The sequence below is a fragment of the Seriola dumerili genome, unplaced genomic scaffold (assembly GCF_002260705.1).
Source record: "Seriola dumerili isolate Sdu_G_001 unplaced genomic scaffold, Sdu_1.0 BDQW01000002.1, whole genome shotgun sequence".
NCBI lineage: Eukaryota > Metazoa > Chordata > Actinopteri > Carangiformes > Carangidae > Seriola > Seriola dumerili.
Window position 1 is genome coordinate 7631225 of NW_019174257.1, and position 20014 is coordinate 7651238.

General features: G+C 41.8%; 1 protein-coding gene across 1 annotated transcript in view; it reads right to left on the reverse strand.

The window, feature by feature from the left end:
• ano8 (anoctamin 8) overlaps positions 1 to 20014 on the reverse strand; it is a 33592-nt gene that overhangs the window by 6860 nt on the left and 6718 nt on the right. Inside the window, exons 2-12 of the mRNA XM_022765257.1 lie at positions 8254 to 8364; positions 6963 to 7095; positions 3031 to 3169; positions 2822 to 2918; positions 2410 to 2526; positions 2092 to 2219; positions 1819 to 1980; positions 1506 to 1658; positions 1137 to 1263; positions 860 to 915; positions 665 to 739 (exon numbers count right to left, since the gene is read on the reverse strand). Of these exons, the coding sequence (XP_022620978.1) occupies positions 665 to 739; positions 860 to 915; positions 1137 to 1263; positions 1506 to 1658; positions 1819 to 1980; positions 2092 to 2219; positions 2410 to 2526; positions 2822 to 2918; positions 3031 to 3169; positions 6963 to 7095; positions 8254 to 8364 (1298 nt within the window). The remainder of the gene's footprint in view (positions 1 to 664; positions 740 to 859; positions 916 to 1136; positions 1264 to 1505; positions 1659 to 1818; positions 1981 to 2091; positions 2220 to 2409; positions 2527 to 2821; positions 2919 to 3030; positions 3170 to 6962; positions 7096 to 8253; positions 8365 to 20014) is intronic.

Here is a 20014-nt window from a genome sequence, read left to right on the forward strand (position 1 = left end):
GAGGGAAAATGGAAGGATGAGCTGTGAGGTTTCAGTCGGTCAGAAATGAAAACACCAATCATTTAAACAACCAGACATAATCTTCCACCTACAATTTAAAATATCAATACATGAAGCAGCTCATCTGTCACTGCTGTCTGGTGAAAGCCACGTTTCCAAATGATGTAGTTTTCACAACGACAGAAAAGACCAAATTTGCAGTTGCGAGCTTTTACCAGACAGAGACAATCAGAAGGCAAAAAACAATACTTTTTAAAAAAGCAGGCTGCTAGTTCATTGCGTGGTTCAAACGTGGCATGCAAAGGGATGACAGGGGGTGGTCAGAAATGGACCATTGACCTCCCACCCAGAGGATGTACAGGGGTCATACTTTGGACCTGAGCAAAGCCCTTGAGGACCAAGGGACAGAGACCACAAGCATCCGGATCTTGAGGAAGAGGGAGGGCAGCACATTCACCCGGATCTGCCGCTGCAGACTCCTTAACAGAGACAAGACCAGCAGCATCTTCCACAGATGGACAAATGGATGGATGCGTGGATGGATGGTTATGGAAATCAATGCATGGAAGCAGAGAGAGCAAAGTATTTAAGGATGGGAGACTGCAACAACACACGTTGGAAGCCAGGAGATTCACTGAGGCATTAGAGCCGGGATGTTGCTTACCTCCTTCAGGCGCTCCATGTCTTTGAGGTAGAATCCAATGTAAAAAAGGCTGAGATAAGAATTTACAAACTGAAACTGCAAGAGAAAGAAATGCCAGGTGTCATTAAAAAGAAAATGATATGAAAAGAAATGTTTAAAAAAATAATAAGATTCTAAATCGCATGGGTATTTTAGATATTATGAAAATTCACTCACAAGAACCATTTTGATGATGAGATTTTTCTCATAGGCACTCTGGAGTCTATAGTTTTCTGTGGAATAAAAATCATCTCTTATACCTCCAGACCCACTCATAAACAATGTAATACACTGTGAAATTAAAAAGTAAATTACTAATTAGAGTTTACAAGAGATTACAACTGATCCACGAAGAGCGTTAACCTGCAATTTTAGTGATTATTATCTGCTACAAGAGATGCTCTGGTCTTAATGTGAATGTAGATTTGGATCACTCCAGGAGCTTGACTCTTACCCATGTCGTTGAGCCAGCAGGCAATTTTCCTGTACACCTCGTCACATGCGGTCACAGTGATAGCTAGCATAATTTTGGGGATGAAGCGAGCTAGCCGGGGCATTTCCTTGATCCCCATCACAAATTCCTGCGGAGACACAATCGCAGGTGAGGTTGTTTTCTCTTGCTTTATTAACATTAGGTTCCACTCACTGTCTGTATAGTCTATATTATACAGCCGTCAAAGAAATTAACTTTTAACAGGTTTGTGGCATCACTACAACCACCCTCAAAAGAAATTTTCGACACTAAACAAGGACAGATACATGGAGAAGGAGATTTTTGACCACAAAAATACTGGTATACAACAGATGCTGACAGCTGACTGACCTGCAGCTCAAAGCAGATGAGCATGACCAGGAAGACAAAACAGAGACAGAGGATACAGATGGGCAGGCTGACCAGCCACCTGAAGACACGCCTCCGCCACGGAGGATAGTAGAACTCCTCACATCCTGTTATGGGACTACAGCGCTTGACTCCCTGCCGAGAGAGAGAGAGAGAGAGAGAGAGAGAGAGAGAGAGAGAGAGAGAGAGAGAGAGAGAGAGAGATAGACAAAGAGAGAGAGACAAAGAAAGTATAAACAGGGCCTGAAAGAGAAGAGAAGAAGAAAGGAGGACAGGAGGCTTTAGTTTCTCTCACCCGGAACTGAGGCCGTGGTTCCTCCAGGGATTCAGCGGGCGTGTCCAGAGTCCCCCATTTGTACGCCAGCTCGGCGCCCCTCCTCTTCCACCGCTCCAGAAACAGAGTGGCCCACACCACGTTGAACAGCGCAAACACCACACAGCAGATGTCACGGCTAGTCTGGAAGGCCCCAAACGCAAAAACACAGATGCTCAAGACTATGATCAAGCAACGTGATTTTTCGGTGGTGGTCGGCGATTAAAGCTGTTTGAGGCTATAACAGTCTCTCACCTGATCTGATTCGGTGAGCATCCACAGCACAAAGCCGATCACAGCAGGATACAACATAGAGGTGGTGTAGAACCCCAACCAGGCAAAATACATGGCGATCTTCACCCCAAAGTAGTCACAGATATCATCTGTAAATATCAGAATGAGTAAAATCATTGGAAACAAACATTATAATAAAAGGTTGTAAATATGGAACTACTGTATGTGCTAAGTATGTCACTCAAACTGTATCAAAAGCACCTTCTTTTGTCTTGTGGTTGTACAACAGTATTACATTAATATTAGTGTGTGTCTCCATTCGTGTTTTGATGTACCGACCTAAGGGCTGTTTCTCACAAACAGCCTGGACCCAGGACTTCATCAGCTGACTGAGGATCCTCTGCTCATGGAGAGGAAACACCTGCTGGATCACACCTCGCGCGCTCAGCTCTGGGACTGCAGAGAATAATAAAGCAAGATGGAATTATTGTAAATTTAATTTGTTCAAAAAGAGAAACACAGATAGATCAGAGAGGAACAGGTAACAGGGCAGTATGTAAAGACAAAACTAAAACTATCAGCTGCAGTAAACAATGAGATACATCACAGTCGTCTCCTCAGGATTTCAAACCCAAACCAACTGAGGGATTATTTCCAAAGCCCTTCAGGAACTGTCCTCTGTTTGACAAACACAAACATCGCCAGGCGTCTAGTGACACTGTTGTGATAAAGAAAAAAATAAGCAGCTTACTAATTGGCTGGCCCTCCAGGAAGTTGATATTATGAAGCACCTCCCCGTGTTTGGCACGTAGATTGTCCAGCCAGTACTTAATGATGCTCTGCCTCTCCTGCGGTGAACAAGAGGCGCGAGTCAGGTGAGGCCTTGAGAGCATGTTTACCTGCATATGTGTGTGTGTGTGCGTGCGTGTGCGTGTGTGTGTGTATGTGTGTGACTCTGACCTGTGAGGTGAAGAAGCACAACTCGCTTTCAATGTTCTCGTAGATGTAGTCCTCCTCACAGGAGAAGCTTCGTGTTCCTCCCCCAAACTCGGGCTTCACTGCTTTCCTCAGTGCCATCTCCTCAGCTCCTCGCAACAAACTGCAGGACACAGAGAGAGAGAGAGAGAGAGAGAGAGAGAGAGAGAGAGAGAGAGAACAAAAAAGACACTTCTTCAATCTGAGGTGTTCAGTTTTCTGTGCGTTACCTCAACTTGTCTTGACAACATTTGCGTCAGTGAGTGTTTGCCTACATACTGGTTCTCAGAATTGTCAATAACCCACAGATAATGTGCCTCAAGCTGCTGCACTCAGCTGACAGTTACACCGTTACAGCATGTAGGTGGAGAGAGCAGTATTGATAGTGACTGCATAGTAACAGCAAGAGTTATTTCGCCAGCTGACAAAAAGGAAGCAGTCATTCCCGTTATTCAGGTCATCTCTTGTAGAGGCAATGCTTTCTGGTCTACTTGGGGCTGCTGCTGGTAAAGAAACTGGTAACTTGACTTCAGAAATTCATTTATCCCGGTGTAAATTGTTGATCTTTGGTACAAAATCCATTTTTAATAATCTTGTGTCTTTGAATGTGAGGGACTTGTACATTTCTTGTTTAATGCTGACATTAATAAACACCTATTTTGATGATCGATTATTCTCTTAAGTAATTTATGAAGCCAATATGCCAAATACCAAATGCCTCTTGTTCCAACTTCTCAAATGTGATTGAAATGTGAGGATTTACTGTTTTATCACTGAAAATGTATGGTGAACTTTGGAGTGTTGGTTGGACAATACAAGCAGTCTGAAGATGTAACCTTGTACTCTGGGAAAGGTTTTTGGACATTTTATAGAATAAACTATTAATGAATTTGTCAACCAAAAAAAATTATTAAAATAATAGTTAGTCGTGTCCTTTTGTGTATGGCTGAACAAAATTCTACAAAACTCAATTTTAGCTGTGTAGTAAACATTCTACTGTAAGTTACTACAGTTATTTGGCCAGTTTTCCACAGAAAAAAGCAGAGATGGATGAACCCTTACAGCATTTAAGTCAGCTCAACTCTCCTCTAATGTCTTAACCTCATCACTCTCTCTCATCATCTCATTTCCTATCAACCCCTCCTCCATGTCTCCTCTCTTCCTCCTCCTCCTCCTCTCCAGCCACTGTGTCTCCTCTCCCCTCCACCCTCTCCATCCTCCTGTCTCTCTTCCCTCCCCCTTCACTCTCCATCCTTTTATCTCCCAGAGTCCTCTCCTTTGCCCCCAGCCCCCACACCCCACCTCCTCTTTTATCCCATCATTCCTTTCTCCTCTCCTTCTGTCCTTCCCAGCGGCTTTGTGCTGAAATCGCAGTAATAATGCAGCACCACGCCCTCTGTTCCCTACAGGCTGACAGCTCACCTCTCTCTCTCTCTCTCTCTCTCTCTCTCTCTCTCTCTCGCTCTCTCTCTGTCACATGTACATGTATATATAGTCTATACACACACATACAGGAATTCAGCCTAGGTGGGCTTGTAACATCCATCCATCAGGCAGCTCTGGGCACTTTGAGGAGCAGGACAGTGAAGTATGTTCAGCACTATGATGGATTACAGCAGAAATGCGATGTGTAAGCTTCTGTATCACCGCTGAATACTGCTTAGTGTGCAGCACTATCAAAATAAAAGTCCTTTTCTGAGGAAAAACAATGCCGTATCTATTTAAACCAACTGCTTAGTAATCTAAGCCAATAACTACAAGGCTCTTCAGAGGTGTGCAGCTCCTGCTGCTGCCAAGAATCTTAATGAGATCCCCCCCTTTTTTTATTGAATCAAAACCTTTATTGCTTTTTACACTCTCTTTCCAAATATCAGGAGTCTTAATTTGAAGATGCAGGCAAAGGCAATGTGTGGACAAAGCTAACCTTGTAAGAGAACAGAATACTGCTGAGGGGGAACGCTGCACATAAGGTTTATGCTAATTTAGCAAGTATCTATCAGGTGTAATGTAGAAACTCAGCAGAACAGGACGACATGCTGTAAAGTGCCCAGTCAGAGCTGAGGAATGAGTAATGGGTTGGATATCAGGTAAGAAAAAGAGGCTGTCACACCGAGTATGCTAATTGCCAAAACTGTGCTTCCTGCTCAAGTTGTTCTCAAAGCAACAATTGGAGCCATTCTGAAAATAAAACACAAAACAGCTCTGAACCCATGTCTCCAGCTGTTCCGATGCTGGTCTCATACCCCTCTCACAGCACACAATTTCGGCGCTGGTTACTGATCTCTTTCAAAACAAGAACATAGGGGAGAGAACAATGCTGCTTCAGATGATATCATGATAAAAACACAAGCCTGCATGCGGAGGGTGACGCACCTGGAGCTCTGGTATTCTCACACAGCTAAAAAACTCTCACTGCTTCAGTAGGCAAAGGGAACGACTATCCAAGGTGAGTGGACGGAATACTTTCTGGCTTATCTTTTCTATCACGTAAAATGTAGGTCAACCTATCCAACAGTAGGTGTGTGTATGTGAGAGTGGGGGTGGGGGGGTGGGGAGGGGGTTTGTGCCTCGTGTCACACAGGAATCATTTTTCCTTGAGCATTTCTTTAAAAATCTAGTAGCACACTTTCAGAAAGCACTCTCTCCATCCTCCCACCACATCACCTCTCCTCACTCCCTCCTTTTACTTTCCTGTCCTCATCCCTCTCTTTCTCTGTCACTCCCCCTGTTTCTTTTGTCTTTCCTTCTGGCCATCTGGCCATTTCTATTCTATTAAAAGGTTTGGTCAAGACTCTTTTTTTTTTTAGCTGAATGCACAGTCAGCAGAGAGGACTCAACATTTGTCAAGTGGTGAAATACAGTATGGAACAACGAGTGCTACCCCGATCTGCTGGATTGTATTTCTCAGTATTTATACACCAAAGTCATCGCTGAGATTAAAATGACCCTGGGCTCGTCCCCAGTTCCCCTGGGGATTTTTTTTCAAAACAAGAGACAATGGCTGGGTAGCATAATCAGAGCGAATACAATCCATACTGTTTAGCCTTACTCCGACCCTCTGCAAAACTTTAAATAACCTGCAGCACAGCAGCCAGAAGCAGAGCAGTGGTGCTGATACACCAGGCATCATGGCAGCTTCACTAATGGGTCACTGTGTATGAGCTAAACTGCTGTGCCCACTATAGCTGCAGCTAAATATAAAACCATGATAAATGAAGGTACAATTTTACACCAGCACAGAACAACAGGGATATTTTTGTAACTCCAGTGATAGCATTTAAAAATAAGTAAAACCTCAAACTACTCGAGGAAGTGATATACTGCATTATTCATTACCCAGTTTATTCATTTCCTGTCTCTGTGGAGGAAAGTTACAGCTGTAACTTCCTGCCTGTTTTCTGTCCAGGATGACAGGATGATTCATTCACATGACTACAGTAAACACAGCAGGAACAGCGCCACCTGGAAAAGGTCATGGGACCAAAGCAGACATCACGCTCAAGGATGTGTTCAGCTGACAGGGATAACATGAGCCATCAAAATGAAGTATCTTCATACATTTGGGGAATATTTTTTTTTTTTTATCATTTTGGAATTTCATTTTGGGAAATGAAAACATTGATTTCATTCTCATATCTCTCACTGTTGGTTAGAGCAATATTGATTGAATAATTGTTGGTTTAAATAATTTATCAGGTAAATCAAACATTTACTTGTTCCAACTTCTTAAATGAAAGGATTTGCTGCTTCTCTATCTATCGAGTATTTTGGACTGGTAATCAGACAAAACAAGACATCTGAAGATGTCCCCCCCCTGTGCTCTGGGAAACTGTGATGAACATCTTTAACTCACAAAAATAAATGACAGATAGACAAATGAATGAAATAACTCTCAACAGTCTGGGCAGATTTCTTACTTTTCATATGTAGCAGTGACAAAGAACGCGTAGACCCGTGTGTGCTTATGATGTCGAATTTGGATGATGAGCTCTGGGATTCCCAGCCGGATGTGGTTCAGTAGCCATAGCAACGTGTGGTCATCTGTAGTGTCTGTGGCAGGAAATAAAAAATAAAAATACATTTTTCAACCATACCCACGCATCACTGTACGCTGGAGCTGCCGAGTACTCCCACAGTCTTGTGTTATTTATTCCTGAGCAGCAGCTGGAGGTGAAGTGTCACACTCAAACGCTTGAGATTGACTTTTCTTCTCTGCTTTCTTAACTGGTTCAGAGGAGCTGCTACTCTAATCTCTAGGCCATGGCTAAGAAAGTTGAATATCATCAACATTAATATCATAATCATCCTTTTTGTCATCAACAGTGTATAACTAATGATTCATTCTGCAGCAGAGTAAGGCTGAAAACTTTCTCTGCTGCTCAGTGATGTTTTGGGGTTTGGAAGACTGAATAAAAGATTATTGCTTTCTTCCTAGTAATCCTGGAAATAGAAGGTATAATATGTGTTTAACTGTATAATCTTAAATGTGTCTGCATGAGTGTGATCTAAGTTTCTAACGAACAACATTTAGACCTTAAGAGTGAAGATACTGGAAAGTTTGGACATTACAGCCTGTCCTCGCTTCTTTACAGGGCGCTTTGAGGGCCAAGACTCAGCATTAGCGTTTGCTAGTACTGAAACAGTCAGTCGATAGGACAGAAAATTATTCTGCAGCCATTTTGTTAATTGTTTGAGTCACTTTTCAAGCAAGAATGCCCAACATTTGCTGGCTCCAGCTTCCCGGTTGTGAGAATTTGCTGTTTTCTTTTCTAAATAGAAAAGAAAGTACACTGATTAACTTTAGGTTTTAGACTGTTAGTTGGACAAAACAAACGTCATTTGAATGTGGCTCCTTGGGCTCTGGCAAATTGTGATTTGCATTTTTTTCTAGCGATGCATTATTTCTATTGATTCATCAATGAATTCTTTTTTCAATCAATCAATTTTATCATTTTTTTTGTTTCGTCCAACCAAGAGTCCAAAACCCAAACATATTTAGTTTAATATCTTAGAAGAGCAAGAAAATCCACAAATATTCACACTTGAAAGTCAAAACAATTAGCACATTAATAAATTAGCACATTAGGTTGCAGTAAGGGTTGACCTCAGGCATGTTGTTATAATTGTTAAGGTTGGGGTTAAGGACTAGGGATGTGAGTGACGTCCTCACATATACAAACGTGTGTGCTTGTGTGTTGAGCGCTTGACCTGCAAAAGTCATGAGGACATCACAGTTCTCTGTGGGCACCGTTTTCATCCAAGACTTATGAGACATGATGTGTCTTCCAGCCTGCAGCAGCCGCTTTCCAAACAACTTATCTGAAAGACAGAGAGAGAGAGAGAGAGAGAGAGAGAGAGAGACAGAGAGAGAGAGTGTCACCTTTTCAAAGTGAAACAGTATAAGGAGCAATGACATTTCTAACATTTTCGACAACCCCCCCCTCCAAAAGTCTTACCCCTGCTGCCCCAACACACACACACACACACACACACACACACACACACAAAGTCGTCCTTCTCGATGGGACAGATTTAAATGTCACGCCCCTTAACCTCTCAACACAAGACAGAACTAATCCTGCCCTGCCAAGGCCAGAAGCCACACATTTTCCACACTGTCTGAACTGCCACACACACACACTAACACGCACACACACGCACACACACACACACACACACACACACACAGACACTCATCTCAATCAACTCAACACGTTACTGCAGGTATTTCACCGTGTTGTGCTGTGTCCTGAGCCTCAGGGGCGCTCACATACAAGCCTTCAATAATAAAAGATCACTCTTCAGGTTTCATGGCACAATAGGTAAAAGTTTCAACTCTGCTGAATAAACAGCCATGCAGTCAGCGCCTGTGTAGAATTACCTTGTCTCTATTCCTGAAGTCAACAGCGCTCCAAAAATAGCTGCACTGAAGCCAAACAGTAATGTGACATTATAACAGTCGCCCTTAATGCAGCAGACTGAAGGTAAATAATACATGGTATATACTGTATGTCCTCTCAGGTTGGATACTGATACGTCATGGAAGAAATTATATTTTTTTTAAGACAAATCCATTTTCTGCCTCCAGGATCAAATGGACTCTTATCTTCACACCTCATTCATCTGTCACTGACCTTCTTCAGTCTCATATTCCCACTGATATGTACTTCAGAAAAGCAGCAGTGCCAATAGTTCAAACAGGACCAAGTGATTCTGTAACCAGTGTAAGCTTCGGACCCTGTTCAGCTGTCAGAGGACAGTTTGTAAGAACTGTTTCCTGGGTCCTGAATGATAATGACAGCCGCCCGGAGAGGATGCCTGTCCCACAACAGGCCTGTGATTGCTGAGGCGTGGCACGTCAGAGGAGGCAGAAAGTGGGGCACTTTCTGAAGATACCACACAGGCACATTTACTGTAGCATCAAAACATTCATCAAAAGGATATACTATTTGTTTATGTCTACATATTTGAGAGCAGTAGAAAATTTTGGATCTCTATGAGCACAAGAAAGAGACACAAAACCAAATTATAAAGGCTACATATTATTTTTACACGTGACCCTACTGTCGATCCAACTGGTTTAGGTGTTGCTTACATGGTTACAAAAGTGAATGCACACAACATGCACACTCACGAAGGTCAAAGCCATGGCGGGCTGTAAATTTAACCATGATGTCACCACTTCTAGCATGATGCTGTAAATCACCCTGCATCTATGTTCTGTGGAGCCAATAAACACCTGTCACATAAAAACCACCAGTGTGTCCCTCTACTTCCTGGAAGCACAGCGGCGACAGAGCGAAGATTTCCCAGAAATAGGCCTGCTGGTCCTTTTCACAGAACATTATTGGTTTCCATGTTGACATTATGTATGTACATGCACACCAAAGCACCAACATGCAACATAAAGCTGAAGCACGATCTCTGAGCCAACAAATTCAAGTCAGTGTTTTATTGCACTTGGGTTTATTTTTATAAAAAATAATGTCTGTTGGCAGAGTCTCTGTTTTTTTTGGTTTGCTTCCTTTATTTGGAACCACGTGACAGCAACAGTGCACAGTCTCCACTGTTAATTCCTTTTACAGAGTGATCAGTGCTTTCAGGTTTGTTTTTTTTTTTTTTAAATGTAATTATAAAAATGAACAGAACAAGAAAACAGGGTGTGTTCCATTGTGATAAAAAAAAACCTTAATAGAAATAAATAAATAAATAGATAAAAGAATTAAATAAACAAGCTTAAACAAAAAAGGGCGTTTCAGGGAAATATACATTTTCCATTCCTTCCAGATGTTCTCAAATTTGGTTTGCTGAAGCCTCATGGAGGAAGTAATTCTTTCCATTACAAATATTTCATAAGTGATATCGCACCAGTCCTCCAGATGGGGTGAGTCTCTGTTTTTGAAGCAGCATGAACTGATATTTATGTAACCAATGGGGAGAAAATTATTGAGCTTGATTGAAGATGGTCATTAGTAGTGATGAACACAGATTTTTCCCCCAACTCTGTAGTACCCTTCAGCTTTACAGAGCCCTGTAGTTGGATGGATGGTCTTTTGGTGGTCTGCTGTTTTCAGGTAAAAAAGTTGTAACATACCCTGTCGAAGGTGCCTGTCCGGCGCCAAACGGCAGACAGACGAAGTCAGCGACCAGCTAGTGAACCTAATGAAACATTTAGTTGATATTTTCCTCAGGAGTTGCTTGAGACCAAAACAGCTAAAAAGGAGAGGGAATATTTAGTTTTCATTTATCAGGTGGCCAGAAATACAACTGAATAAAATGAATGCAAATGTTGCTTCATGTTTGCTGGAGGTGCTGAATGGTAACACATTCACCAACACAACTTTATCTGATAAAAGTCAAGTAATGCAGCATCATATTTCCTTTTTTTTTTTTTTTTTTTTTAAAGAGTTGCACAAAAGTCATCATGACAGTGTTTTAGTGTCTTCTCTTACCGTCTTTATTTATTAGACTTGCATTACTGCTTTGTTATAATTCTGCTCTTTTTTATGCAATTTATAATCATATTCCTTCCATATCTGTCACTTTCATATTCTCTTTTAGACTCATATTTGAACATTACCTTCAAATATTGCACTTTTTATTTGCTCATCTCGCTCTTTTTGTTCCCCATGTCTGCCGTGGAAAGCACCAAGGTTTGCACCTAAAATGTTCTATATAAATAAAGTAAAAATAACAGACACAGAGACAACACCAGCACAACAAAAGACTTACCCAGTATACTGTATCTAAGGACTTGTCAACCTTTTCTTAAAACTCAACCATCAACATAGAGTATTTTGCTGAAGATGATATTTTCTGTCAAGACGACTCAAAACATGTCGCAGCTGCAAACAGAACTTGACTTGGATGTAGCATTACTATTTAAAGGAAGTCTCTTCAGTACTTACAAACAGGTTGTGACAACTTTATCTGGTTCCACACTGCTCTTCCCCTCTGAAGAACATTTTCAATCATCGCAACACGTCAAACGGGAAACAGAAAAAGGTATTTTTGACTTTTTAATCTCGAGTGGTACTTCTAGATACTGAAATCTGACTGCCCGCTCCACTGTGCTTCGGATGAAATGCTGCAGGCAGTGCTGCGACATGACAGCAATTCTAATGAGTCCTGTATTCTTTGCTGAGGGCAACACACACACACACACACACACACACACACACACACACACACACACACACACACACACACACACACACACACGCACACACACACACACTCCTGGAACAGCCAGCAGATTGGTTTAAACACTTCCACAATACTTCAATTTATAAGCCCCAATACTGACCGTTTGCACACATTTGTTGTGTTTGTTGTGTTGTTGAACATAAACAGTAATTCATACATCACCCATCAAGGTGTCACTGCACAGATTAGGCCAGGGCGTCATGTTTGTGTCTCCATGTCTGTGTTTTTGCACAGCACAAACAAACCCCCTCTCAGCTTCCATGGAGAAGGTTGTTGTTGCTTCCAGTGAAGTATTGAAATGACACTGATCACAATGTTGTGTGAGTCAGAAGAGTAAAGTTGCAGGCTCAAAAACAAAAAGCGCTGAATGAAGCTATAAAGCTCTGTACAGCTGAGGGGAGCTGCAGAGTCGGCTGATAACTCTGTGTAGGTTTGTCACTACAAATGACCCCTTTCACATTCAAGTAGCCATGTGATCCATTATTATTATAAAAAATATTGATCATAGATGTTTGGTTTTTTTTCTATATAAGCAACATGCAGCTCAGTGAAAACACAAAATACCAGGGGCACCTTCTTCTTGTTTTGAGTAACATAGTTACAATCCTTACTCTATCTCTCCTCCATTGATTTACCAAGGGTAATCAATGTGCATTGATGGTTTTCCCTAATTTTACCTCATTAGTACTCACCGTGAAAAGAGTGAGTGCCAGATGATTTGTGCATGCAGTGTAAGATGGATTTCACAGTGTAAACACATTTTACTCTCTTCCACAGATTGATCTAAAGTAAAGTTACAGGTTTAAAGAGTCTTCCCCCTTTTATCTATCTTTTAAATGACAGTCCATTATATCTGTGTATATAATGTACTAGCAGCTACACAGGAAAATGATCCCAAATGTTGTTTATGTTGGCAAAAATCTGAAAATGTCTGAGTTTGAATGCCCTTTTTAGGCCCGTAACAGAAATCAGGTTGCTGTAGAGCAGGTTGGCCCAGGAGTAGGGGTGATGCAGATAAAGCCTGTATTACTCACGGCCTTCACAGCGAGACGACTGTTCCAGGGCGAAAGCTTATCAGACAGCAGCCAGGCTGTCGTAACAAGCGGGGTGTCTTTCTCTGATCTGAGTCGCTCTCTGAAGCATTTCTGTGGGGTGTTTACAATGTGTGTGTGTGTGTGTGTGTGCGTGTGTGTGTGTGTGTGTGTGTGTGATGGTGCAGGTATTTGTCTATGTGCAAGTGTGCGAGCCGGAGATATAAAAGTAGGAGATTAATAGGGTGTAAGTCAGTGATGAAACTCAGGCGAAGCACTAAAAATGAAGGTCAAAGGCACTTAAGGAAAGACTTGATGATGCACTCACTGTCTTTGCTGGCTGTGTGAGTGTGTTTGATAACTGGCTGCTCTTTATGCCCGGCTGGAGCAGCTTTGGGTCAGCTTTGAAGATTTGACTCAGTCAGGTAGAAGTTGTTTAAAGTTTTCTGCTGAATCTTTGGAACTCAAGTTTGAAGGATACATATTGTAGCTGGGAATGTCAATCAGGTCAGTGATGTTGTTAACTACGTAAGCATGTACAGTGTACTTTCAGTTGAGGTTTATAATACTGAAAACAAACCAAACAGACATATTTTGAGTCAGGGTAATTTATGAATTGTTAGTAAGCACATTTTGTCTGCTACAGTCACCTTAAATCAAAAGGTCTTCACACAGTATACTGCTTTACTGAATATGGGAATGCTGTCTATCTATGAGAATTAACTACTGAAGTAGATGACGCCTTTAGCTTCTATGGTTTTCCTTTACAGTAGATGGATTCACTTTCTCATTCAACATTCATTCATCAAACTGATAAGAAAATAAAGAAAAACCCAGCTATAACTGAGTGGCAGCACTCTGTACGACAGACCTTCAGGGCCTACAGCATAATGTCATTCCTGAAGATACTGTACTGTGAAAGTCGTGGTAACACGAGTGGCCTAATGCAGTATGGTGTGCAACAGAAGGAAAATGTGTCAGCTAAAGTGATGACCTGCAAGGTTGTTTTCTTTTTTTTTTTACTGATATACACTTTAGTGATGAGCAGTAATTGCTTTAGGGTTTTGCACAGGAGCCAATCAGTGACAGGGCAGCACATCTCACCTGTCTGCTATTGTTGCTTCGCTAGTTATAAAACACATCACTTACTATAGAACAGAGGATTGGTGACAGTAAGACATTAGATTGTATTTTAAGTATCTAGGTCTTGATGAAATATTATACACGGAAGAAACCCTGGATTTAAACTGGGTATAAAGTTCCCCTGTTTGTTTAACCAAATATCCAATCATGAGATAGCATCATGTTTCCTGAATCACCACCAATGGTCTATAATTACAGGTGTAATCAGGTGATCACTTCACCTGATGAAAGCCTTTCTTGGTCACTGTGTGCACTCATCATTAAAGTGAAACAAAAAATGATTCACACTCACGAATGCAGTATATAGTTGGAACAGCAAAGGCGGAACTGATCTTTTCTTAGGTTCACTTCAGGTAAAAAACAAACAAAAAGACCAAAATACTTTTCCTTTGCTGCCTGTCATGGAACAGCTATTAACAGTTGCCTGCACACTGGAGACAAAATGTTTCCCTTTCTGACTTTCTGAGGCCTGCAGTGCACATTTACCACACTGGTATGATGCTGAGGACATTTGCCTGGTGGCAGCATGTATTTCCTAGGAGGCTGGAGACTGGAGCAGGACTTATATCTTCGCAGCACTGAGTCATTTTCAATTTTGACTTTTTTTTGAGCCAGTCTAATAGAGCGAGAGATAGACAGACACAAACACACAGCCATGAAGTAATAAGAAGGAGGAGAGACAGACAGAACTCCCAACAGACACAGAGGGCGGACCTCAAACAATAAGACAGGCAGGAAACATGTCCATCGTCACATCTACTGAGTGTGTGAATGAAACAAATGGCCCTATTAGACCGATTACATCAGTAAGTGGGACATGGAGACTAATCAGGTTCAAACACCCAACAATTTCCTTAATTAGAATCATCTCCGTCCTGTACAGAGTCCACACACAGACACACTACTGACGGACAGCGCCCTTTCAAAGCTGTTCCCAACTCCACGCCTAGCTATATACACACAAACACACAAACACACACACACACACACACACACACACACACACACAAACACAAACACACACACCAAAACACACACAGATATGCAAACAGAAAAAAAAAAGAACATCACATCACCACAAATGTACATACAGTACATAGAAAGGCGACAACAGTATGCATACTGAGTCATCAGATCATGTAGCTGAAACGTCTGAAATAAATACCAAATCAGACCGTTCCACCTGTGAAGATTATGTGAATCAAGCTGTGGATTCTGCAACAGCAGCCTACATGTCTTGAGGGAAAAATACAAACCATATAACCCACCTCTCCTCTTATCTGTCCCTTTCTCCTTCTCCCACTTACTTCCTCTCTCCTGCTCTCTTCAACTTCCAAAACACTGACTCACTTTATTGCTTGTCGCAACGGCCACCTCACATCACCCTCCCAATGCAAGGTATTGTGCACAGTCTGCATACATTCAGGCACCAAATCAGGTGCAAACATCTCCAATTCCACGTTGCATCTTTCTTTCCCACTGGCAGCTGCACAAACAGAGGAGTTTCAGATGATATGAAAGCCCGTCTTCCCACTGCATCAGAGCACTCCTCCTGTCTCTCTTCGTTTTTTTTTTTTTTTTTCCACCTCAGCCTGCTCCTCTCTTCCACACCATGGCCCTCTAAGTCTCTCCCTCTCTCTCTTTATATCTTTTTTTCTTGCCACTACCATCCCTGCCTCTTTCTCTCATCCAAATCCTCTCTTTTAGCCCCCCTGGGCAGAATCTTTCAGTCTCTCATTTCTATGCTTTCTTTTTTATCTCTTTCTCTCTCTCTCTCTCTCTCTCAGCTCTCCTCTTCCCTCTCACTCAGACCGTCTCAAGAGGTATTTGCCATCTTCGTGTAGCTTCTGTGGATGATGTCCTCAAACTAGGTAGAGGGAAAGAAGAGGGGGGATGCTTGACGGTGATACAGAAAAACCTGGGCCAACACAGTGCTGATGCTTCAGTGGTAAATACTGCCATTGAAAGAACTGAAGGTAAACAAACGTGAACAATCATATGCTGTGCGTTTCCTTTCAAAGACAAGCTACAGTCAGCAAGGTTCAATGCTAGCCGTGTTTTGCATTTTTGAAATGCATGAAATCACAACTGGTTTCCTGTTGGTTTCAAAGCCCTATTGCAATCAGGCTGTAATCAGGCCTGCTTCTAATTAACAAACCTCTTTCTCCGGCCATTAATAAATCCTGCTGAGACAGTCTCGGCATGACATTCATCCCAATTAATAACAGACACAGGACAGCTTCAGTGTAATCCTCCAAACGCAACTAAAGTGTATTCTTAATTCAGAACAGTAAAAGAAAGAGAAAGCCATGTTAGTGACTCTGTGAGGTGGTTCATCAGCATGCTAACATACTCACAGTGACAAAGTTAGCATGTTGATGTTGAGCTGGTAAAATCTTATGTTCATCATCTTAGTTCAGCGTGTTACCATCCTTACAAGAGTTAATTAGCATGTGCATGCATTCACGCAATATTAGCACGAGGGGAAGAACAGGTAAACCTCCCAACACTCCAGCTTGTGGGTGTTTAACATATTATTCCACTATGGTTTCCCACTCTGCTAGCTTTATAGTCATACCGGATGACTAGCCTAAATTAGCTCCTTTTGTGGTGTTACATATTTGTAGTGTTTTGTGAAGTCAGATACAAAACAAAGTTCAGCTCCTCTTAAATTAGCTGAATGATTTGAGTTAATGTTGGATTTTGATTAGATATAATTGTCTAGTGATGGCAGCTCTGCAGCCATGTTGTCCGCTGTTTGTTGAAGCTTCTATAGTTTACCAAGTGACAGATATTGTGGCTGCCGGAAAATTCCTCACATCTCAGACTCTGAATTACAAGTCGGTGGTTGGCGTGCACGGTTTTTCCCACTCAGATACTCGTAATGTCGGTCTGATTGATATGAAGTGAACGTGGCATAAATGCAAAGTACAGCTCAGACAAAACAGAAGGCCATGTCATTCGTTTAGCAGGTATCCCGTCATTAACCAAAGTATTGGAGAAATTGAAAATTGTTGTTGAGATATATTACTGAAAACCAAAAATGTCACTCTCAATATGGCACTACAGAGGAAAAAGGTAAAATCAAAGGAGATTCTGCAGGCTTCATCCTCTGGGGACCTGAGTGAATGTCTGTACAAAACATCATGACAATCCATTGAATAGGTTTTGAGATATGAGTCTGGATGAAGGTGGTGGACCGACTGACCGGCTGACACTGCCATCCCTAGAGCCACGCTAATAGCTTGGCTAAAAACGTTACTAGGGAGACCTGTTTTGAGATAAGAGAACCTGTATGTGATGCAATTGAGATAAGGAGTGTTTTTTTTTTTCCACAGTAGGGCGATAGGAGATGTCTGTTCTGTCTTTGTGACAAATAGGATGAAGATGTCAATGCTGGTGGATGTCAGAACTCTGGTTTCCTCATTAACAGGCGCAGGGAGGATAATAGAGACTCGTCCTTGGCTTCAAAATAACAAAGATTACATGTGACACCGGAGCCGCCCGTGGCTCCGAGCCAAGAGAGGGACGAGGCAAGACTATGTGGGAAGAAAAAGGACCACAGCGTTCACACAGCAGAATAGTTGAAGTATGACTTTTCCCCGTACGTTCTTCTTTCACTCTTTTACATCACTTTTTGTCTCTGCTGCACACTTAGTCTCGCTAAATCTGCCTCCTTCATTTCTCACTCTCGCTTTCTTTCTGCCAACTAGGCTAATCGGTGGTTCATTGTGGGTTAGCTGGTTAATTTGGGTGAGAAGCAGGGATTCAGCTGTCATATCTGCTATAAAGCTGGGGTTAAAGGAGGAAAATGATGCTGTGTGCTTTTCAGTCAGGTAATAATTATGAACGGAAGCCAGTGTTGAATCCTTTCATGCCTGGTCGATGCAGACTACTCCTTCAGACAACCACAGACTGGTTATCTAACTGGCTGAATTGAGCATTGTCAAAGCTTTTGGGGGGGGGGGGGGGGGGGGGGATTATGAATAAGCGAGTGGTGATGATGAATATGGTGGAGTGAATAGCAGCCTTTGTGGAGTGAACAGACCTCCTTGTTGAGCAGTGGGCTACTGCCAAAGTGGAGAGAGGATTTTCTGATGAACACATGGAACAAAGGGACCTGGATTACACACAGCAACAATGTGAACACACACAAGTGGTCATTTCTGTGTTGTCTGGACCACGCTTGAGGTCAATGCAGCGGCATAGCATTTTTGAAAACGTTTGATAGCTTTGAGGCAGCATGGTCAAACACTTTAAAAAAGTGCCAACGGTAATGTCTTAAAGGAAGAGTTTGACATTTTGGGAAATGCACTTAATCACTTTCACACCAAGAGTTCACTGAGCAATCTGATAACACTCTACTACTACCACTCTGGTAGTGAGCTTTACAGATGCTGGTGGGCAGACTTTGTTACCTTTGGTGAGAACCATGATAGCCGTTTCCCAACGTTTCCAGTCTTTATGCTAGGCTAAGCTAACTGACTACTGGCTGCAGCTTCACATTGAGCACAGGGACAAGATCATTCAACTCATTCGGCAAGAAAGCAAATACGCAACATACTTCCCAAAATATGTTACTACCTCTTAAACTTTAAAGTCTGACCTAAAGGCAGAGAGGACGGCCCGCTGCACTATAATGCAAATTGAATCGCTATGACACAAGTGTTTTTCTTATACAGAGCACACAGAGGGTCACATGGAGGACCAACCAACTCAGGCATTCAGAGAAAACAGACTCATACATTTTTAAGCAGCTTTAACAGAGAGCATTAGCATCTAATGTAGGCCTGTTACTGTACATCCGACTGACTATGCCAGGCTCAAACCTAGCAATCATTTCAGACAGACTCAGCCCTTTGTCTAGGGAAGTTGTGCTCACAACTATTTAGTGGAGGTTAATTGAATTATGGCAAGAAATATAGGAACGAGAATGCTTTCATCAAAATTGAGGGGATCCAGTGCCAGTGTCTCAGGATGTTGTTCATAATCATATTCATCACAATATGGCACTCTAGTGTGGTGAGACATTCCAATAAACATCAGGCAAACTGGGTTTTTCTACTCATATCCAAAATTAAACTGGGGACTATGGCAATTGTGGAAGAAAGGATAAAAAAAGAGTGAATTTTGCAATGAGTCAGTCAGTCTGATGGCTTTGGACTAGCCAATCTGTACAGTGGTATGATATTCTATTCCTGGGCAGGAAAGATGGGAGGGAGGCTCCGAGTCAGATCAATGCCCAGAGGAACCAGTGATTATTGTGTATTACTTAAACGTTCCTCCCATTTCCTTTCCTGCTCAATGACATGCAGAGGAAGATATTTATTAATTAATTAGTCTGCTCTAATTCATCATGCCTTTCAAAAAAAGAAACTTGAGGAGAATCAATGCATCATTTCATCCCAATTTGTTAAGCTCCGGAGTTTCTACAGAGGAATCTTGGTAAGGTAACAAAATAAAAATGAGATCAAAAACTGCAAAAATACATTTCAAGCTCAAGTAGCAGAAGCAGTATAGGAAGTGTAACATAGGTATTTTATTAAAACATACAATGACTGATTAATCTGAAATTAATGCAGGTTTGAGTAAATTCAACCCAATTGGAGCAACTGATTTTACAGTTTTTTCAAAGCCACTGCATCTTTACGTTGGTGTCGCCAAAGCGGCAAAAATTAATTACTCTTCTCTATGTGAATGGAGACACTCAAAGTCAAAGACCTTCATGCAAACAACAGGCTGTTGACTCTTATGCTTCAATGAACACAGATCAGGAGGAAAGTGAAAAACCGGAGATATTTCTCTCTCAAATGCAAATATGGGTGTTACAGCAGTGGCAATGCGGTTTATTTTCCTTGACAGCCAATTTTCCTCAGGCATCATCAGAAACACTGCTCAGCCCTCTCATAGCACTTTGCCAAGGGGAAGGAGCCGGAGTAAAAGCTGCGGCAAGAATAACACAGAACACCAGAGTCATGATTTTCTGACCAACTGACAAAAAGGTGAGCAGCTAACAAAACAGACCTGGTGATGTAGATGACACATAGTATATAGTATATAGTGTAAAGTATATGTTCTTTTACATGTGA